General features: G+C 45.1%; 1 protein-coding gene across 1 annotated transcript in view; it reads right to left on the reverse strand.

The window, feature by feature from the left end:
* Positions 1-8,898: 8,898 nt before the first annotated feature.
* Positions 8,899-23,676, reverse strand: part of SHISAL2B (shisa like 2B) — a 92,586-nt gene continuing 77,808 nt past the window's right edge. The window contains exon 3 of the mRNA XM_088444035.1: positions 8,899-9,067. Within this exon, the coding sequence (XP_088300161.1) occupies positions 8,934-9,067 (134 nt within the window). The 3' untranslated portion in view covers positions 8,899-8,933. The remainder of the gene's footprint in view (positions 9,068-23,676) is intronic.

Here is a 23,676-nt window from a genome sequence, read left to right on the forward strand (position 1 = left end):
ACCAATTGCCACCCCATTGTGACGTTTTCATCCAAATCCATCCAGTGGAAGGCCCAGAACAGGCTCAAGGGTCAAAGTTCTACCCAGTGTACACCAACGGGAGGTCCGACCGGGACCTCAACCCCCTAATGTTTCTTCTGGGATCCAATGTTACCACTCTGTGAACTTTCCATTCAAATCCATACTGTGGAAGGCTCAGATTAGGCTCCCCGGGTCAAAGTTCTGCTCAGCGACACCAACGGGAGTTCCAACCGGGACTTTAACCACCCTAAAACCAGGCCAAGATCCTATTGGACCACCTCACATTGGTTTCATCTCAATTGGTGCAGGGCTCTCCGAATGCATAACCAGACAAACAAACAGACCAATGAATTTTATATATAAGACTAACTGAAGTACCAGGCGTTGTCGGGGATTAAATCTTCAAGTTATTAAGTTTTATTATGTGATGTTGTGCAAATCCATCCAGTGAAGGCTCAGAACAGGCTCCCTGGGTCAAAGTTCTGCCCAACGTACACCAACGGGAGGTCCGACCAGGACCCTAAACCCCCTAAGACCTGGCCAGGATCTAACTGGACCGCCTCACGTTAATTTCTTCCCAATTGGTGCAGGGGTGTATCTTTAAGTTATTACGTTTTATTATGTGATGCCATCCAAATCCATCCAGTGTAACGCTTAGAACAGGCTACCTGGGGAAAAGTTCTTACGAGGTCTGACCGGGACCCCAACCACTGCATTAGGCATCCCAGACCAATTGCCACCCCTCTGTGAACTTTTCAGCCAAATCCATCCAGTTGAAGGCCCAGAACAGGCTTCTTGGGTCAAAGTTCTGCTCTGAGTCCCTGGGTCAAAGTTCTGCCCAGTGTACACCAACGGGAGGTCCATTCGGTACCTCATCCCCCTAGTATGTCTTCTGGGATCCAATGTTACCACTCTGTGAAGGTTTTGTCCAAATCCATCCAGTGGAAGGCTCAGAACAGGCTCCTCGGGTCAAAGTTCTGCCCAGCGTACACCAACGGGAAGTCCAACCAGGACTCTAGCCCCCCTAAAACCTGGCCAGGATCCAACTGGACCACCTTGCATTGGTTTCATTCTAATGTATAACTGGACAAACAAACAAACAGACCAATGAATTTTGTTGCGTTGTCGCTATGAGGTCTAAGAACTTACTTTTTCAATACTAAATAACTATGTCAGATTTGGCAGCTTTACTTTGAGAGCTGTGGAAGATATTCACCAACAAACAAACAAACAAACAAACTTTTTCTTTTATACAGTGCATCCAGAAAGTATTCACAGCGCTTCACTTTTTCCACATTTTATGTTACAGCCTTATTCCAAAATTGAATAAATTCATTTTTTTCCTCAAAATTCTACACACAATACCCCATAATGACAATGTTTAAAAAGTTTTTTTGAGATTTTTTCAAATTTAATAATAAAAAAAAATGAAGAAATCACATGTACATAAGTATTCACAGCCTTTGCTCAATACTTTGTTGATGCACCTTTGGCAGCAATTACAGCCTCAAGTCTTTTTGAATATGATGCCACTAGCTTGGCACACCTATCTTTGGGCAGTTTCACCCATTTCTCTTTGCAGCACCTCTCAAGCTCCATCAGGTTGGATGGGAAGCGTCGGTGCACAGCCATTTTCAGATCTCTCCATAGATGTTCAATCGGATTCAAGTATGGGCTCTGGCTGGGCCACTCAAGGACATTCACAGAGTTATCCTGAAGCCACTCCTTTGATATCCTGGCTGTGTGCTTAGGGTATTGTCCTGCTGAAAGATGAACCGTCGCCCCAGTCTGTGGTCACGAGCACTCTGGAGCAGGTTTTCATCCACGATGTCTCTGCACATTGCTGCATTCATCTTTCCCTCTATTCTGACTATTCTCCCAGTTCCTGCCCCTGAAAAACATCCCCACAGCATGATGCTGCCACCACCATGCTTCATTGTAGGGATGGTATTGGCCTGTTGATGATCGGTGCCTGGTTTCCTCCAAACATAATGCCAAGCATTGACACCAAAGAGTTCAATCTTTGTCTCATCAGACCAGAGAATTTTGTTTCTCCTGGTCTGAGAGTCCTTCAGGATAATTTTGGCAAACTCCAGGTGGGCTGCCATGTGCTTTTTTACTAAGGAGTGTCTTCCATCTGGCCATACAGGCCTGATTGGTGGATTGCTGCAGAGATGGTTGTCCTTCTGGAAGGTTCTCCTCTCTCCACAGAGGAATGCTGTAGCTCTGACAGAGTAACCATTGGGTTCTTGGTCACCTCCCTGACTAGGGCCCCTCTCCCACGATCGCTCAGTTTAGACGGCCGGCTAACTCTACGAAGAGTCCTGGTGGTTCCGAACTTCTTCCATTTATGGATGATGGAGGCCACTGTGCTCATTGGGACCTTCAAAGAAGCAGATATTTTTCTGTACCCTTCCCCAGATTTGTGCTCGAGACAATCCTGTCTCGGAGGTCTACAGGCAATTCCTTGGACTTCATGCTTGGTTTGTGCTCTGACATGCACTGTCAATTGTGGGACAGGTGTATGTCTTTCAAAATCATGTCCAAACAACTGAATTTACTACAGGTAGACTCCAATTAAGCTGTAGGAACATATCAAGGATGATCAGTGGAAACAGGATGCACCTGAGCTCAATTTTGAGCTTCATGGCAAAGGCTGTAAATACTTATGTACATGTGATTTCTTAGTGTTTTTTATTTTAATTAAATTTGTAAAAATCCCAAAATACTACACATTTTCATTATGGAGTATTGTGTGTAGAATTTTGAGGACAAAAATATATTTATTCCATTTTGGAATAAGGCTGTAACATAACAAAATGTGGAAAAATATGAGATATGGTAAGAACTTACCCTTGTTATCTCTATTTCTACGAAGTCCATAGGGTTCCACAGGGTACCTTGGGGTATAGGTGATGACATCAGGCATCGGGCACCATAGAGTTAAGTTTCAGCCTCCCAGGATGCACTAGGGTCCCCCTCCTATACCCCGCCCCCGAGCCCGAGCCAAGGCATCTCAGTTAGGTACCAAGCCATAGGCCGGAGGAGGAGAAGGAAGAGAGAGAAGAAAGATCTGGACACACACAAGAATCACATTTTCACCAGAGGGAGACGGAAAAACCGGTGACCAGAGCAAAGCTCATCTGCAGCACAGGTGCGACAGGGCGGGAGTCCTGTGGAACCCTATGGACTTCGTAGAAATAGAGATAACAAGGGTAAGTTCTTACCATATCTCATATTTTCTACTTCAGGGTCCATAGGGTCTCCACAGGATTCCTTGGGGATGTCCCAAAGCAGTATCCTTTAAGAGTGGGGACGCTCCTGTGCTGAAAGGAGAATCCGTCGCCCGAAGGAAGCATCCTGAGAGGCGAAGGTGTCAAACCTATAATACCTCACGAAGGTATGGACAGAGGACCATGTAGCAGCCTTGCAGATCTGGACTGCAGAGGCACCACGTCGAGCTACCCACAAAGGACCCACAGATCTAGTGGAATGAGCCTTCACAGAAGGAGGAACCGGCAGGCCTTCATGAAGATAAGCTTCAGAAATAGCCATACGGATCCAGGCTGCCAAAGTTTTTTTTTTTAGCAGGTCAACCCTTTTTACGAAAGCCATAGAGGACAAACAAGACGTCCGACTTCCTAAACAAAGAAGTGCGGTCAACATAAGTCCTTAAGGCCTGCACAACATCCAAAGTGGCCTCATCCACTGAAAGGCCTGGTGAGTTAAAGCCGGAACAACTAATTCCTCGTTAACATGAAACTGGGAAACAACTTTGGGAAGAAATTCAGGATGAGTGCGTAGCACTGCCCTGTTCCCATGAAAAATGAAGAAAGGGGGTCTACAAGAGAGAGCCCCTAAATCAGAAACACGTCTGGCCGAAGCTATGGCCAGAAGGAAAACAGTCTTAGCTGTTAGCCATTTAAGATCCACTGAGCCCAGTGGTTCAAACGGCGGTCCTTGGAGAGCCCTCAGGATCACAGCCAAGTCCCAAGGCGCCACAGGTGGAACAAATGGCGGCTGAATTCGCAGAACACCTTGCATAAAGGTGCGCACATCAGGGATTGTAGCAATCCTACGGTGAAACCAGACAGACAGGGCCGAAACCTGCACCTTCAAAGAAGCAAGGCGAAGCCCATGGTCTAGTCCCGCTTGTAGGAAGGCGAGTAGACGAAACTCCCGCGGTGCATAACCTCTCGGTTGACACCACTGGAAGAACGTATGCCACACGCGATGGTATATTCTCGCGGAAGACGGTTTCCGAGCTCTTAGCATGGTACGCGCTACAGAGCTGGAAAACCACCTGGACCTTAACATGGCTGTCTCAACAGCCATGCTATCAAAGACAGCCGAGACAGGTCCGGGTGAAAACAAGGACCCTGTGACAGAAGGTCCGGTCGGAGCGGTAAGCGTAGAGGACTGTCCATGGACAGACCCTGAAGGTCTGAGAACCAGTGCCGTCTGGGCCATGCGGGAGCTATCAACAGGAGCATCCCTCCTTCCTGTTTGAATTTCTGGATTACACGTGGAAGAAGGGAAACCGGAGGAAAGAGGTAAGCAAACTGGAATGTCCACCGGACGGACAGAGCATCCACCAGAGACGCCTCTTCGTCTCTTGTGCGAGACCCGTAGACCGGCAACTTGTTGTTGTGCCGGGACGCCATGAGGTCGATCTCTGGAAGACCCCACCTGTCCACCAGCAGTTGAAAAACATCCGGGTGCAGGGACCATTCCCCCGGATGAACGTCCTGGCGACTGAGAAAGTCCGCCTCCCAGTTTAGCACTCCCAGGATGAAGACATCTGATATGGCCGGAAGATTGCGCTCCACCCATACCAGGATCCGAGACACCTCCACGAGAGCCGCCCGACTTCGGGTTCCTCCTTGCCAGTTTATGCAGGCCACGGTGGTAGCGTTGTCCGACTGGACCTGCACTGGGCGACCTCGGAGAACCCGATGTGCCTGCTGGAGAGCATTGAAGACCGCTTGGAGTTCCAAGATGTTTCTTGGAAGCTCTGCTTCTGCCGGAGTCCACCTGCCCTGGAACAAGTGTGGATCCGAAACTGCTCCCCAGCCCCGAAGACTGGCGTCCGTTGTCAACAGGACCCAATTCGCCACCCAGAACGGACGACCCTTGTTGAGATGGGTCGTCTGCAACCACCAGGCAAGGGACAGACGAACCTCCGGAGTGAGCACTATCGTCTGGGATTTTAGAGACTGAGGCAGTCCATTCCACTTGGACAGGATCAGGTGCTGCAGAGGTCTGGAGTGAAACTGGGCATATTCCACCATGTCGAATTCCGACACCATGGAGCTCAGTAACCTCATCGCTGAGTGCAGAGACACCAGGCGGCTCTGCAGACAACTGCGCACCCTCGACTGTAAGGCAGAGATCTTTTCCCCCGTCACAAAGATCCTTTGCTGTTCCGAATCCAATAAGGCTCCGAGGTGCAGAATCCGCTGAGACGGGATCAGGGTGGACTTCTGCCAGTTTATCAACCAGCCGTGCCATTGCAGTAGCGCTATGGTCAGGTCCATGTGGCGGAGAAGGAGCTCCGGAGAGCCTGCAACTAAGAGAAGGTCGTCCAAGTACGGCAACATGCGGACTCCCGGAAGCCGCCATGACCGCCATCACCTTGGTGAAAACACGTGGTGCTGTCGCCAGGCCAAAAGGTAATGCCCGGAACTGAAAGTGGTCGCTGCGGATTGCAAACCTGAGGAACTGCTGATGGCGCAAAAGAATAGGGACATGCAGGTAAGCGTCCTGTATGTCCAATGACACCATGTAGTTCCCCGGTTCCAGCGCCAGAATGATGGACCATAGAGTCTCCATCCGAAACTTCGGCACCCGCAAAGATTTGTTGAGAGCTTTGAGGTTGAGAATCGGACGAAACGACCCATTGGGTTTCTGCACCAAAAAGAGATTGGAATAGAAACCCTGGCCCCTCTGGGAGAATGGAACAGGCACTATAACTCCAGCCTGGAGCATAGTGTGCAAAACCTTCCGCAGCTCCGTGGCTTTGTTCCGGTCCGATTGTAGACCCGTGGTGAAGAATCGAGCCGGGGGTCTGTGTCGGAAGGAGAGGGCATACCCGTTTGAGACCACCTCGAGAACCCAAGTGTCTGTCGTGGTGACCGACCAACACCGGGCAAACTGACTTAGGGGCCGGACGTCTGGTACTCCAGGCCTGCTTCCGGGGCTTGGCCGATTTCTTGGGGCCAGCCTGTCGGGGAAAGGACTGTGCCTTAGGCCTGCCCTGGGCCCTATAAGGCCGAAAGGACGGAGTACCTGAACGGGAAGGAACAGCAGCCGACGGGAGACATGGCGATTTAGCTGCCGCCAGCGTGGCTACAATCTTGTCCAGGTCCGGACTGAAGAGAACTTCTCCGTTAAAAGGCAACGCCTCCAAACCCTTTTTGGAATCAGTGTCCGCCTTCCAGGATCGCAACCACAAGGGGCGACGAGCAGCCACAGCTGCCGAAGAAATTAGATACGCCAGGGTACTAATATCCAAGGCCGCTTCGTTAATATAAGTGGCCGAATCCCGGAGATTGCCGATCAACTCCGTCTGCTCAGTCGAACAGTCGGAATCGACAGACGCATCCAACTTATCAGCCCAGCGTTCCATAGCTCTGACAACCCAGCAAATGGCCATAGCTGGCCGCGCTGCCCCCCGCAAGGGAATAGACGGACTTCAGGCAGATCTCCACCTTGCGGTCCGTAGCATCCTTAAGGGAGGACATGGATGGCATGGGTAATGTGGCACTACGGACAAGGCGTGTCACATGAGAATCCACCTGTGGAGGGGATTCCCACTAGGCAAAATAATTGTCCGCAAACGGATATGCCACTGCTAAATGCCTTTGAGGCTGATATTGTTTGCCTGGCTTTTTCCACGCTTCCTCTAGGTGGTCAACTAATTGTCCCGAAAGAGGAAACACTGTGGTATCTCCTTTAACATCCTTGAAAAAGGCGTATTTGGACTTTGATACCGGAGGCTCCTCATCCTCAATAACTAAAGCAGAACGGACTGCACGAATAAGGCCAGGTATATACACCTTAGACTTAGCGTCTGACTCTTTAGGATGGGAAGGTTCCTGGTCAGAAAGATCCAGAATCTCCCCATCGTCGGTCATCCCGTCTTCGTCCTCATAAGGAGCAGACAGAGACGCCACCGGCCGCATCACAGACTCCCCTTGCAACACTTCTGACAACTGCTGTACAGAGCTTGTTAACGAATTAACCCACGCAGGCTCATGAGAGACCTGAGGAGGGGAAACGGGGAGACTGTGGGGTACCATTGGTTGTTTCGGGAACCCCTGCATGGGTGACAGTACCACTGACTGCTGGGACAAATCCATCTGAGTGAAGGCAGGCTGCGGAGCTAACTGGCCCACGAGGGTTGTAAGCGCTTTGGCAAAACAAGCCCAGGGCGGCTCCTGTACCGGAACGCGTCAATGAATAACACCGTCGACATAGTCCCTCCGCACTACCGTCCCCCTCCGCTATAGGTACCTTGTATGTAGTACATAAAAGCTGGAGAGGAAAATCACTTTCAGACATAATCGTAAGTATGTTACCCCTCTCACTGATACTCGTTAGTATAGTGTGAGACCACCCTGCAAGCACCGCACCGCACCGCAAGGGCTTTAGCAGAAAGAACAGGGACAGTTAAATGCTGACAGACAGATAAAATGAAGTACAGGCAGCAGACGCTAGCATAGGTCACATACAATGCAAAGAAATCAATTCCTGCACTATCAGCGCTGATCCTCAACTACGCAGACTCAGAGCCTGGTAGGACACAGCGCTGCATACACAGACCTTAATTCAACGGAGGAGAGGTATGCAGGGGGACCCAGACTGCGATGTCACCGTCCTTCAGCGTCCAACAGCGCTCACCATGCTTCCAGCAAAGATGGCCACCGAGGAGCAGAGAGGAGGCCGACCTGGGGAGGAGCGCTGCCACAGGGCCAGTCGGCGTGTGAAGAGAGGTCTGGAGTGAAACTGGGCATATTCCACCATGTTGAATACCGACACCATGGAGCAGCGGGGGAGGCGCTGACTGTGAGACAGGGATGGCGCGCTCCCCTGGCATGCATTTAACCCCTGGGACACCGCAGCGCTACCGCTCTGCCGCGGTCCTGCTGTCCCAGGGGAGTAGTGGAAGCGCAGGTTAGAACCTGGCTCCACGCTGCAGCCAGTCCCCAGGGAGCCCCCTGCCTGGGGACTCTGGACCATGTATCAGCGGGGACCCACCGCGGGACCCCGCTGCTTACCTTGCTGTCCCCCTTGATTCCGGCCATGGTCCTGAACATCTGGGGTCACCGCTAGCTGTGACCCCAGATGCCTACCAGCATCCCCGGATCAGTACTGGCGTTCTGGTACCGGCGGGGGTGTAGGGAAGACAGCATGGACGTCAGAACTGACTGTCCATGCTGTACTTCCAGATGTGCAGCCACAGCTGCATTGAAGAAACTTCAGGGGCTCTTCATAGCCCCCCTCTAACAGGTGCATCCGACTCCGGCCGGGCACCAAACTAAACTGAGATGCCTTGGCTCGGGGGCGGGGTATAGGAGGCGGACCCTAGTGCATCCTGGGAGGCTGAAACTTAACTCTATGGTGCCCGATGCCTGACGTCATCACCTATACCCCAAGGTATCCTGTGGATACCCTATGGACCCTGAAGTAGAAAAGTGAAGCGCTGTGAATACTTTCCGGATGCACTGTATTTATATGGAATAAAATGAATAATAGCAATATTAATTTTATTTATACAGTGCTTTTTTTCCCAAAAGGACTCAGGCTGATTACTTACAACAAACATTTATTCAATATTTATTTGCACGTAGAGCATATAAAACGAAAAAAAAAAAAACATTTAAAAAAAAGCATGTTTCTTTTCCAGCAGGTTAAAGTTTAGTAACAACTTGTGTAACTTCTGTTAGTTTTTCTTGCACGGTGCCATCCAGTTCGCAGAGTATATCGTTGGTAGAATTCACAGCAGTAGCGCAGTAACCAGATTTTGTCTTTTTCTTCAGCTTACCTGAAAAAAATGAAACCATATTTACATGCAATTGATCAAAACAAAATAAAACAAAATTTTATATATTATTATTTTTTATTTTTTGCAAATGTCATATTAATTGCTCAGCAGAAATGTGGAAAATATTGGTGGGATTGCATCCGTAGCATTTACAGTAATTTTGTTAAGTGACCCATTATTGCTACAATGAAGTTTAGTGGCACTAGTTCCTGGGGAATTAATAAGCTGTAATTTAGGAATATTATTTAGCTCATGAAATGACTACTTCCATTGTGGGTGTGGTCAGAATGTTGACACCAGAATGTTGACAGGTTCTGAATGTCAACAGTCAGAATGTCGACATTGACATTAGGTTGACAAGCAATATGTTGACAGTCACAAATGTTAACATTTAGTATGTCGCCATCAGAATGTTGACATCGTTTTATTGCATATTTTAGCCAAAACCTAACCCTAAAAATATCACAAAAATGTACTGTCGACATGTTAAATTTTGACATTATGAACATGTCGACTATTGTGAATGAGATTTTTATTGTCAACCTTATAGTATGTCCATGTCAACATTCTGACTGGATACCATATGGATTTTCTGTATGTATTAGAGGTCTTAGCAGAACACTGTGAAGAATTGCAGCACAATTCTTCTTTTATTTTTGCAGATATTGGATAATAAATGGAACAACTAAAAGTTGGAAACAACATCATTAACGGTTGAAAAATGGAGAGAAAACTGAAATTCGAGCCGTCAATAAATATCTGCAAATGAAGAAGATGCTACTAAAATTCACACTCCAGCTCAAGGAACACATTCGTGGGAAGACTTTTGCGTCTGATGATGATGTAATGACTGCTGTACAGGACTGGTTTGAGGACCAATCAGAGGACTTTTTCTTGAACGGAATCAAGAGGTTGGAGCATCGATAGGAGACTATGTGGAGAAATAAATGCCATTTGAACTTACATTTCTCTTTTATTCATGGTCAGGACACCGACTTTTGGATCCACCCACACCATATAAGTAGCGGATTCTCTCAGGCCCAACATAATTTTTGTTGTCTGTATTTGGTGACTCTCTCTTGCGGCCCTAAATTGCCACAGAGCACCATTACCCCAACCTCCACCATCTCTTGCGGCTTATATAGAGTTGAACATTCAGCTGTTTGGTTTTTATTTTGAGCGTCAGATTTACATTTTCGGATTGTGCTTGCACACCAATAATGCATATTCTTTACAATATATGGGGGAGATGTATTAAAGCTTGAAGGGAGATATTGGAGAGAGAGAAAGTACCAACCAATCAGTTTCTAACTGTCATTTTACAGGCTGTGTTTGAAAAATTACAGTTAGGAGCTGATTGGTTGACACTTTATCACTCTCCACTTTATCTGTCTCCCAAGCTTTGCTAAATCTCCCTCTATATGCATATTGTTGACTTGCCTCTCCTTATGTCTTTAGAGGGAATGGGTATGTAATGCTGGCTGTCAGGATGCCTCCTGTCAGAATTTCACAATTTATATTTTATATTTACAAATGCCAACAGTTTCTTCTCATTTTTTCATTCTATTTCATATCATTTATAAACTTAATAAATTGTGGAATATAGCTGCTAAGCTTATTTGAGAGAAGAAAATCTAATTCAGCTGTTAATGATCAAATTAATTACAAAGGTGGACTCTCTTGGAGGATAAATACAGCATTTACTATTGCATTGTCAGTCTTGAAAAAGTCTCTGGAATATAGAGACGAAACACGTTGATGTCATTGCCGTTGAGTCCATCCACTGCATTCCATACACCTGTTTCCCTGGAGAGATTCCCGAACCGACCGTGGAAATACAGATAGCATTGGTCTCACAGAGCGCTACCATTTTAGCTCCTGACAGCGGCAAGACACACTCTCTCCTTTACATCTACACGGAGAGAGTGAAACCATCCGTCTGCCGCTAAACTAGCATCTGTGCCGGCGGATGCACTCTCCCACGGGGAGACTTCAAAATATATTAGAACTAAGTCTCAAATCCCAATTGGACTTACAAGAGTTGGTCATTGCGCTGGGACGCCAGCACGGCTCATTGCCATTCCACCTATATACAGGTACAAAAGCAACCTTTTCCAGGTGTCCAGTGTGGATGTCAAAATGCAGTATTTTTAAACAGCATGCACATTTCTTTGTACAAGGACATATCTAGCACAATTTTATTCATATATGATATGACTTGATTGAACTGATCTGTCATATTTCAATGGTTTCACATTTGCTCAATAGAGGACTTATTTTTTACTACATTTTAAATTTTTATTTATTTTTCCTTTACATTTATATTTACATGTCTTTTCATGTTTTATGTACTGTTTGTATTCATTTTTATTATTATCATCCAGAAGTAAAACCTATTTATTTTTACACAGTGTGTGTTCTATTACATGAAAGATCACTCTATTTAGTCAGTTGTGATCGCAGCACAGTGCCTGTGTTGTTTTATATGTATTTATATTGGAGTTCACACCAAACTCCAAGCATCTGCGGCTGATCACAGTTTTTTAAATCAAATTCTTATTAGCACCGGGAGCTAGGTAGTTTTCTACCCTCCTCCTCCAACTAAGTAATGCCACTTATAAGTTATAACACAGTGTGTCACACCGGAATGCCCCTTATAACATTATGCCACACAGCAATGCCCCTTACACATGCCACACAATAATGCCACGTATAACACATCGACTTCACCAACCCTCCTTTCTGCTCCTGTCAGTCTGTCACCTCAGCTCAAGACAGGTTGCACAGTTTTTATGTCCATGTAGAACCAGATTATTGGGAACATAGTTTATAACCTGTAAACTGTGTGTATCAAGTTAGTGCCCCTTATACAGTGCCCCCTGTAGTTGTGCCCTAAAATGCAATGCCCCCTATACTAGTGCCCCTTATGCAATGCCCCCTGTAATAGTGCCCCTTATGCAATGTCCCCTGTAGTAGTGCGTGCCCATTATGCTGGGCCCCCTGTAGTTGTGCCCATTAAAGTAGTGCCCCCTGTAGTTGTGCCCCATATACAGTGCCCCCTATACTAGTGTCCCTTATGCAATGCCCCCTGTATTAGTGCCCCCTGTAGTTGTGCCCATTCTAGTAGTGCCCCCTGTAGTTGTGCCCCTTCAAGTAGTTCCCCCTGTAGTTGTGCCCAGTAGTTGCCCCCTGTAGTTGCACACAGTCATGACGTCACTCCCATAGTGCTCAGCGGGACCCGGAATATGGAGCTCACTCCTGAGATCTGTCCCCGGCGTCCGCACCTCGGCACTATGGGAGTGACATCATGACGTCACTCCCATAGTGCCCTGCAGGACCCGGAAGTCGGAGGGAGCTCCGTCCTCCGGCTGCCGCCGGGGGTTTGAATAGGAGCCGGGCGCCCGGCAAATGGAGGGTGCAGGGGGAGCGACCGCACCACCTGCACCCTCCGTAGTTACGGGAGTTCCGCCACTGAGTGGTGTAACTACTGCCCCCGTCACCCCCAAGCTACCCAGCGCCTCCAAGCCACCGCGGGGGCAGTATATACGCCACTGACCTGCATATCTTTTAACATGTATCAGCCAGTATTAAATATCCTGTGCACCAACTAGAATATCTGAAAAACATGCACTGTTAGAGATGCACTGCTATAGAGCCCAGTATGTACATAAATGCCCAGGGCAGTGCTAGGTTCTTCTGCTGCTCCTCCAGGCTCCCGGACTTGCTCCAATAGTCTGGAATGGTGCCCACATCTAAATTAAAAACATTCAGCTCAGGCAGGATGGCCCTACTGCCGCATCTAATGGCTTACTGTGATCACTGGTCCTGTATATGCTGGAATTATTACACACATTCCACTTTGTATGATGCTTATTAAAGCTGGTTAAGTACTAATTATGCCCTCTTCATTGACAGGTCACCCTCGCTCTAAATTTAAGCATTTGGAAACCCCCCTCTGGAAATCCTGCGTTTGCCACTGAAGAGTCATGCCAGACTACTTGTCAACAACTAGTTAAAGTGGCATATGTGCTATTACTTTTGCAATGAGATGAGAATCCTGAACAGAGGCACTTGCACCCTAAGGGACTGTCTAATTGACCAGATGAGTTTCAAACTGCCCTCAATGGGCAGATAATATCCACTGTATGAAACTGAGACAAAGGCCATGACTTCTTATAGAAAGGAAAACTCAGCGTGAGAATTCATTAGCAGGTCAAGGTCCCTGGTTGGTGCTAGGATCTTTTTTGTGCTAAAGAAGTACTTCTCCCTAGGACTCTTACCGAAGACTGAAATGATTATTGGAGGCTCAATAAAATCATGTTCAATAATTGATAAAACCGCTGCTAACTTTAGTTCACTTTTTTTGAGAGGCTCCTTTAGGCAGCTAATACAGAAGTTTTTATACAGAATTTCTTAAAAAAAATGTTAGTTCTAAAACTGCCTGACAATACTGGAGTCTCTCAAAGACATGTGGGTTCCCCAAGCACAAGAGACTTTTGACACCTTCAAACAAACTTCACCTCAGAACCTTCTTTTCACAGAGGTTCATCTCTACTGACATCATCTATAATGTGGGAAATCAGTAGTTGCTGGCCACCATTATGAACCCTGGATAAAGGCCCCAATTATTTATTTTTATCATGAGTGAGCACAAGAAGCTGCAGTATATTTAAGGGACAAAGAGGTTGAACTCTGGGTTCTATTCCTAACAAGGTTCAATTAATATTCTACTGGCTAGTATACAGCAACATTAATGCCAACAAACTCTCCTGGCAGTTTTATTCCAAATAACCCTTCATGGAGGGCATTAATATTATACCCTTTAAGTTGATTCTGGTAGAGACCATCACTTGGCAGTTGCTGGACAGCATCCAAGTTTAAACTTAAGCGTTCACCAATGAGCTCTAGACACCAGAAGGCAAGAGGTTTATGCCCCCTGAATTCCAAATGCAGAACACAGTGGTTAGCATTACTACCTCACAGCAGTGAGCAGGGGCTGGCTGTAAACTTTAGCCAGGGTGGTGGGGGGGTGGGGGGGATTCAGAGCACTGGCCCATAAGTAATGACCCTTCCTTAAATGGAGACCTCCCACATGCTCCTTATGCGCTATAAGACTCATCCACATTCCCTAATATGCCACCAGAACCCTATGTTAGTACATAAGGTTGTTCATGCTTACAGGAACTTCTCACCGCTATTTTTTTTAACAGCAAAATAAAATATAATATATTACAATACTAAACATACATTTTAACTGGGCTCTTTTCTGTCTTTCCTTGCTTCAGCTCCTGTTTTTCTGTTCCTTCCAGGGTACAGCGGTGGACTTTCCATGGCCCTATCTATTTGAGACTGTCCTATTGACAAAGGCTCCCATCTAGGGTCATAAATTTATGTAAGTCAATCAATATCACTCCTACATATTTGAATAGGGTGTGGATTGAAAGATCTACAGTAAAAAGGTTGACAATGTCTAGATAGACACCAGTCAATAGGTTGACAAGGAAAAAAGGTCGATATGTAAGGAAATTGACAGGTACAAATGGTTGACATGGTAAAAAGGTCGACACAAAAATGGTCAACACGTATTTATTTTTGTCTAACCCTAATCTTCACCCTAACCCTCTCCTTGGTGCCTAACCCTAACCCTCCCACCTGGTGCCTAACCGTAACCGTCGGGGTACGTGCCTGGCCCTAACCCTGCCTCCTGGTGCCTAACCCTAACTCTAAACAAAAAAACATGGGTCGACCATTTTTAGGTCGGACATATTTTGTGCCGACCTTTTGACCCTGTCAACCTTTTGTACATGTTGACCTTTATACAGGGCGACCTTTAGTGTGTCGACCTTTTGTCCATGTTGACCTATTGACTGTCTAATATCTGGTGTCTGTCTCTAGACATTGTCGACCTTTTTACTGTAGATCTATAGACTGGATTCATTTGAATATTACTAAATATTGGAGCCTCCTACTTAGACTGAGGCTCCCATTTATTCTATTTTCACTATTTAATCTGGGGGTGGAGGTGGGGGCACCTGGAAATCTCTGGGGAGATCCTGAATGATACAGACGCTAGCTGCAATGCGCCTGTTCCTGCTAGTACTCAGGCTGTCAGCTGTTTTCAGTGATAATACGGCCACCTATGCCCGGCAGTATCACATACTGTAACTAAATTTGGACCTATAGGGCTTCCATAGCCCTGTTGGACATGAAGTAACAAAAATTATAGTATGATGATGCTGCCACAAATGCTGACAGGTGGATCAGGGCCGCATTAATCACTGAGCTGTTACTGAGGGGGAGGCAGCCCGTGACACTAGGTGATGGTGTGACCCATGGTCCACATACCCTCTGACTCAGCCTGCCCCTGTCAGGAATTCAGTTCCTGACAAAGGCAATATATGTGTGAGTTTTGTATGCTCTCCCAATTTTATCATGGATTTCCTCTGTGTGCTCTAGTTTCTTCCACAATCCAAAAACATACTGGCAGGTCATTTGGCTTCTGACAAAAAAAATGAATGCTAGTGTGTATGAATGTGCATTTGCTCACTACCATCCTCTGCGCTTCAGAGTTATCTCCCGTTTCCCAGTCTGACCATTTGGCTCTTTTCCTAGACCTTGCATTCCCCTCTGTTCACCCTCATCAGCTCAGACAATTTTCTGTTACTCAAAGATGTAGTCCTTCACAAATTTCTCATGCCATCATGGAGTTTTGTGAACATAATGACCCAGAATAGACCACACATTCCATTAATTGAGAAGCCCTTAAGGCTACTCTCCGTGGTCAGTTCCTACAAATCTCTCCTACTCGTAAAAAGGTTCAGTGACAGAAAGTTGCACTTTTAGAATCTTGTATCGCCGACCTCACTACAAAATGTCAGCGTTTTCCCAAAGACAAATACTTTAGCCAACAGCTGTACAGAGGACAACTTACCCAGCTCCTTTCCTCTAAAACTTCTCGCACCCTCAGATGGTTACAACAATGGTTTTATGACTGCGGCGATTAAGCTAACGCCATTCTTGCACGCAAACTTAGAGCTAAGCGCATTAAAACTAGAATTCTCGCTATAAAGGATCCCTCAGGAAAATCACGTTATGACTCTCAGTCAATAGCAAATAGCTTTCGTGACTTTTATTCCTTGCTTTATAACCTTCAAAATCGTGATCTTTTGGCGCACACTCTTTCTGCAGCTAGTCGCAAATACCTTACATCATGTAACCTACAGTGCTTATCGGAATCTCAATTTTTAGCACATTTTTAATGCAGCCAATTGTACCATCACAGCTAATTGCAATAAAAGTAGACCCCCCTCTGCATTACACAGTTCTGTCTGGTATACCATTTAGAATATACCAATAGCTGTTTACATAAACGCCCCCCAAAATTTCCTGAAGTCTGTACCCCCTGAATTTCCTATGATGAGGCTCACACTTGACAATTCATAGCTTTCCATTGAAGGCACCACCAGCCAACATCCTTTCCCTTACTAACACTACCCCCCCTCTCCCTCCCATATCTATCGCATCCTCTATCATATATACATACCTCCCAACATGACCCTCTCCAGGAGGGACACAATGCTCTGGTCCTGGATTTCCCTGGTAATGTATGATTGGTGGTGGTTCCAGGGGCGGGACTGCAGTACAGTCCAAACCTCAAATAGGGGAGTCACACCAACTGCCAGTGATGTTTGGCAGTGTGTGAAATGACAGTTGGTGTGACTCCCCTATTTGAATTTTGAACTGCGCTGCAGCCCCACCTCTTACCAGGGAAGTCCAGGACCAGAGCATTGTGTCCCTCCTAGAGAGCGTCATGTTGGTAGGTATGTATATACTCTAGTATCTTCCATACCTTTGATAAGCGGCACTATTACTCCTATGTAAGTCATTTAAATCAACAATTATATCTATCTGTCTCTGTTGTCTCCAAGGCTATGAGATCATTAATGGATGCCATTTTTCATATTGTTATCTACCTGTCAGTAAAATTATATTGCAAATAAAAAAATAAGGAATGTCCATTTGTTAGTGGATATAGATTGTTAGCTCCCCTGGGACAGGAACTAATGTGAATGGCTGAAATATGCTATGTAAGAGCACCGGAGACTAAGCGTGTGCTACTGTATATAAATAACTCCTAATAAAATAAAAATGCAGGGAGGAAATGAGTCACATATGGTAAGGCACCACAGCATGAAGAAAATGATCCATTTGTTAAATTCTGGTGGCTAATGGAAAATAAGAATGTTACCAAAAATAGAAAGCCCTATCTCTCTTTAGAGTAGCAATTTAATATTGACTCATCTCTATTACTACATTCTAAATATATGTCTCCGGCTTTTTTTGTGTATTTGTTGATCAGTATTCTGGGACATTTATTGTCCTGTGTTCTTAAAATGTTTTTCCCACTCAGTGCATTGTTGTATAATTTCTGTCTGACCAAGTCTTTGTATCTGCATAGGACACAGCCAGCTGCATTACAGAGCCCCGTGATTATTAATTTCCCCTTGTGAAGGCCATTAAAATCTGATTTGTATAGTGTGTTTTTCAGATTTATAAACATGCCACTGATTTAGACAAAGCACTTATCGCTACTGTGTTGGACATGTGCTAATGAATAGGTAAATGTGCCAATTTAAAATTGAAAATGTTTCAGTAGAGAAAACAAAGACATTGAGTAATAATTATTCCAACCACAATGAAGAACAGTATGAGCTGCATTATTTCTATAGCATAATAAAAGCAAAAAAATAAGTGTACAAATTGTGTATTTCTAAACATACAATGCTTAAATCTTATACCAAACCGTGTCTGAAGAACACAATGCACATTTCATATTTAATAATGATGATTTGTAGACAGAAACCCATTACCTCAACCAGACTTAATATGTTCTTGAACGCTAATTAGGATCAGTACAATTGTTTGTTCTACAGGCAACTGGTGACCAATCGATTCGAGTTCATAATGGTTCTTTATTTAAATAAAATCTAAATAAGTCATTTCAATTGGTGTTTTGGATTTTGCATAGGGTTTATTCTTTCTGTTTGTTCAGAAGTGCGACTGTACAAGATATAGAGGAGCTGTTCCAGAGTTGGACACATCCCTTTTCACAGGCGCACATTGCGAGTTTTATCAAACAGAAATAACAAAAGAAGCTTTGCCTCAACTTCTCCAATTGACAAAATGAAGCTTTTAGTATTTCCCCCTTGGAGCTTTTTCTGATACCAAATTTTCATTAGTTCATCTCAGATGGCATATTTATAAAAGGGTAAAAAGTACACAAACATAGCATAGCCTGTTTCAAACACCCTATTGTGCGAGATAACACTGAAAAACCCTCTATTCTAAGAGGCAAAACACGTCAGAGGACCCCCAAATACTAGTACCTAAAAGTGTGTCAAGTGGAATACAATACTAGAGTACTGTTGGATCTATACAGAGGTGATACGGCAAGATATTACCTTTATCCCGCTGGGCTGTCATTTGACTCCGGAGATACACACGCGGTTTTATAAGCTGTCCAGGAACGGGAGACGGAGAGACTGCTGGTGCAGTGTACCCCGGCTAAGGACACCGCTTATTCTATTTCAGATAATACAGATGGACCTGGTGTGATAATTATGCAAGACTTGGGATAAGACTCTCTGCCAGCTTGCTATTCCTGTTACATAGGAACTATGGGCCTGATTCACAGGCGCTTGCTATTTGCGAGCACACGCTCTGAATCAGGGCAGGGAGGATTTTTTTATTTTTTTCCTGTCCGCTCGCAACGCTTTGGTTGCGGGCAGGAGATGATCGCGATTCGCGATTATCACGACCATCGGGCTTGCGAGGAGATCCTGTGGTAGGGTCTCAGGTCTCGCAAGCCCAAGTGGACTTCCTGCTCTAATAGAGCAGGAAGTCCACTACTGACATCACTGGTGATGTCAGTAGGGCCGCCCACAAACGGCAGGCGTTCCTTCAGGAACACCTCTGTTTGGTCAGCCACCCCCCTCCCCGCCTACAAAACGGGGCGAGCTGTCGTTTTTTTGCGAGCCTCGGAGCGAGTGATTTCTCACTCGCTACGTGGTTTGCGCACGCCGTGCGTGTGCACTGGCCCACCATCAACCCGCTTGCGATCGCTATGCGCTCGTGAGCAGGTCTGAATCAGGCCCTATATGTTAAATTTTTTGCATTCCATTCCACATTTTCTGTCCTTCTTACCTCTGGACCAATTCCTATGGACTTAATACCAGTATATTGGAGTAACACCGATTTTTGCTCCAAGAAGGCTTTTACAAAGTATCTATATTAAGTTTTTAGGATTGAGGTATTTATATAACTGCGGTTACTGTAATTTATTTTGTTACTTTTTAAATGTGATATATGGTCAATTTTATGGAATGTGTTTAATATAAAATTATTTTTTGATAACAAGAAGCCCTGACTGTTGTTGTTTTTCTGTCATCTCACGGTCCAGTAGTTTATTTTCAAATTAGCGCAGTCTTATTTGGGTTTTAGAGATAACATTGGAGGAAGTGATGATAAGACCCTTCAAGCCATAACAATCAACTCCACGATTCTCTTAGGAAATCTGCTTACTCCCTTTTCTTTATATTGTGCGTAACAGAAAACAATATTTTTCTCAACCAAAGGCGGTGACGTTTTTCAAACGAGTTTTCCTTATTGGTATATGCAAAGAGAAAATGGTATATACTAGTGCAACACTCTATGTATTGCACATAAATTACACTTAACATGGTACAAAAGCATCAATATAAGTATAAAAACAACAACAAGAACAATTCCCCCTCCTGATGATAGTCATTTATGTGTAATAAATACTTTCATTAGTCAACCAGTGCACTCGTAGAGGTGAATTTACACATTTGTGTGCGTCTCCAGTTGAGGACAGAACTTGGCTTGATCGTTTTGGGCCTAATCCAATTACTTGTGGTTGCGATCAAGTGCAGCTATATGCCGCACTTACAGTACCGCAGGATTTGTGGCTGCGTGCAAAAATCCATGTGAGGAAAGATAGAGCCATAAGGGGAGGCGAGGTTCCGATGCCATTGATGACGTCTACATGCCGATGCAACAGCAACTCGCTCTCCTTGCATGTAGGGTGAGTGCAATTGGATTTGGCCCCTCATGTGAAATGGGAGTATCAGGGCAGGAACTGGGTAGTCAGTGGCAAATGCAGGATTTCGTAACGGGGGTTTCCTTGGCTAGCAAACCAATGAAAAAACATCTAGCCACAAATAAATATATATGTGTGTGTATATATATATATATATATATATATATATATAGATATATATATTGTGACACAGTCGGGATAGGGGTCCCTCTCCTGGTTAGATGGACTCCCTCTTTACACACACAGCAGCTGGAGAAGCAGGACACAATTCTGGGGTTCTCATGCAAGCTGGTCAGAGCCAGTCTTTATTGTACTGGACACATAAATAAAACAAAACACAAACAAAATCCTAGCCCATCTGGGCTCTAACTAGACAGCAGGTTCCCTCACCAACAGAAGACTTAATAAGTTCGCGTCCGCAGTACTTACAGGTGATATCACACAGTGTCTCAGAGCAAACTAGCCTGCAGGCCTGTCTGAGCCACTTTCAGGTGCAAGCCCTAACGAGCTTGCTACCAGACTGAAAAGCCCAACACCTGGAGTGGCCTATGGATGGAGCCCTCCCTCTCCTGACATCCACACCCTCAGGACCCATTCCGGCTTTTCACTAAAGCCGACATTTCTAGTCTCCTGGGGGTTTTAAAACACATAGGAAAGGAATCCGGGACAGACATAGAATTCAAAACTGTTCCAGTGCTTCTATCACAATATATATATATATATATATATATATTATTATTATTATTATCGTTTATTTATATGGCGCCACAAGTGTTCCGCAGCGCCTTACAAGGTACATATCCAAAAAGTGACTTACAGTAAAATACAATACAGTGAAAGACAAGGACATGGATAATATACATTGATACATAGGTGGCCATAACACCCACATAAGCAGCAAAGCATAGGCACCAAGTGTTAGGTGTCCTAGTGGTGAGTAAGAGGTAGATGAACATATAGTAAGGGGAAGCACAAGAGGGTAGAGGGCCCTGCTCGCAAGAGCTTACATTCTCAAGGGGAGGGGCAGACAGATGGGTGTGATACAGATGGGGAAGACAGGGAGGAGGGAGCATGTAGTAGCAAGTTAGGATGAGAGCTGGAAAGCGTTGATAGATAGATATATATATATATATATATATATATATATCTATCGGGTAAATTAAGTATTGAACACATTAACATCTTTCTCAGTAAATATATTTGTAATGGGGCTATTGTAATGAAATTTTCACCAAATGTCAGCAACAACCCATGCAATCCACAAATGCAAAGAAATCAAACCATATATGTCCATAAATTAAGTTATGTGTAACAATGTGAAATGACACAGGGAAATAGTATAGAACACGCTCACTAAAATTTATTTAATACTTCGTACAAAAGCCTTTGTTGGTAATGACAGCTTCAAGAAGCCTCCTGTATGGAGAAACTAGTCGCATGCATTGCTCAGGTGTGAATTTGAAGCATTCTTCCACACAGGTTCCGTGGGCCTCTTCTATGAACTCTGATATTTTTTCTTTCCATAGTGTTCAATTGGATTCAAGTCAGGTGATTGGCTGGGCCATTCTAGCAGCTTTATTTTCTTTCTCTAAAACCAATTGAGAGTCCTTGGCTGTGTGTTTGGGATCATTGTCTTGCAGAAATTCCACCCTCGTTTCATCTTCAGCATCCTGGTAGATGGCTGCAGATATTTATCAAGAATGCCTCGGTACATTTTTCCATTCATCCTTCCTTCAATCAAATGAAGTATGCCAGTACCGTATGCTGAAAAACAGCCCCACACCATGATGTTCCCACCTCCAAACTTCACTGTTGGTATGGTGTTTTTGTGGTGATGTGCAGTGCCATTTGTCCTCCAAACAAGGTGTGTATTATGGCATCCAAAGAGTTCAATTTTGGTCTCATTTGACCAGACTATATTCTCCCAGTATTTCACAGGCTTGTCCAAATGTTGTGCAGCAAACTTTGAACGAGCAACAACATGCATTTTCTTCAGCAATGGAGTCTTGCGTGGTGAGCGTCCATACAGGCCATGGCGGTTGAGTGCATTACTTATTGTTTTCTTTGAAACAATTGTACTTGCTAATTCCAGGTCTTCCTGAAGCTCTCCACAAGTGGTCCTCAGCTCTTGGACAACTCTTCTGGTAATTCTTTTTACAGTGAGCACCTGGTCGTGGCCGGTTTATGGTGAAATTATGTCTTTTCCACTTCCGGATTATGGCCCCAACAGTGCTCACTGGAACATTCAGAAGTTTAGAAATCCTTCTGTAACCAATGTCATCAATATGTTTTGCAACAATAAGGTTACGAAGGTCTTGAGAGAGCTCTTTGCTTTTACCCATCATGATATGTTTCTTGTGTGACACCTTGGTAATGAGACACCTTTTTATAGGCCATCAGTTGGGACTGAACCAGTTTATATTAATTTGCACTGACAAGGGGCAGGATTGCTTTCTAATTACTGATAGATTTCAGCTGGTGTCTTGGCTTTCCATGCCTTTTTGCACCTCTTCATGTGTTCAATACCTCTTCCCTGTGTCATTATTACACATAACTTAATTTACGGAAATCTGTGGTTTGATTTCTTTGCATGTGTGGATTGCATGGGTTGCTGCTGACATTTGGTGAAAATTTCATTACAATAACCCCATTACAAATATATTTACTGAGAAAAATATATATATAAATATACCAAACAGTACAGAAGGCGGCACTCAGAGGCTGAATAAATGGTGAAGAAAAACCCCTAACTGGGGAGTTTTATTAAACAAATGTGTATTGTCCTGAGGAAGGTGATTCGATTCCCGAAACATTGTTTAATAAAACTCCCCAGTTAGGGCTTTTTCGACACCATTTATTCAGCCTCCGAGTGCCGCCTTCTGTATTGGTGGATATTGAGGGTGCTATCCCTCATCTCTGTCACTAAAAAATATGAATGCAGCAGGCAAATAAATACAGCCAGCATAGTTTATTAAAGACCCCCCTCCCTCCAGTAATGCCCCTAATACAGTGCCCCTTGTAGTGGTCCCCCTATGCAGTGCCCCCAGTCGTACCCCTTATACAGTGCCCCAGTAGTACCCCTTATACAGTGCCCCCAGTAGTGCCCTATATATAGTGCCCCTCTATGTAGTGCTCCCAGTAGTGGTCCCCCTATGCAGTGCCCCTTGTACAGTGTCACCAGAAGTGGTTCCACCCCATGCAGTGCTCCCAATAGTACCCCTTATACAGTGCCCCCAGTAGTGGTCCCCCCATGCAGTGCCCCTTATACAGTGCTCCCAGTAGTGGTCCCCCAATGCAGTGCCCCCAGTTGTGCCCCTTATACTTTGGTCCCAGTAGTGGTCCACCCTATGCAGTGCCCCTTACATATATAACACAAGACACACAAGACGCCCTTATACAGTGGCCCCCTCTATGCAGTGCTCCCAGTAGTACCCCTTATACAGTGTCCCTAGTAGTGGTCCCCTTTATGCAGTGCTCCCAGTAGTGGTTC

The sequence above is a fragment of the Taudactylus pleione genome, unplaced genomic scaffold (assembly GCF_031769625.1).
Source record: "Taudactylus pleione unplaced genomic scaffold, aTauple2 ptg000345l, whole genome shotgun sequence".
Lineage (NCBI taxonomy): Eukaryota > Metazoa > Chordata > Amphibia > Anura > Myobatrachidae > Taudactylus > Taudactylus pleione.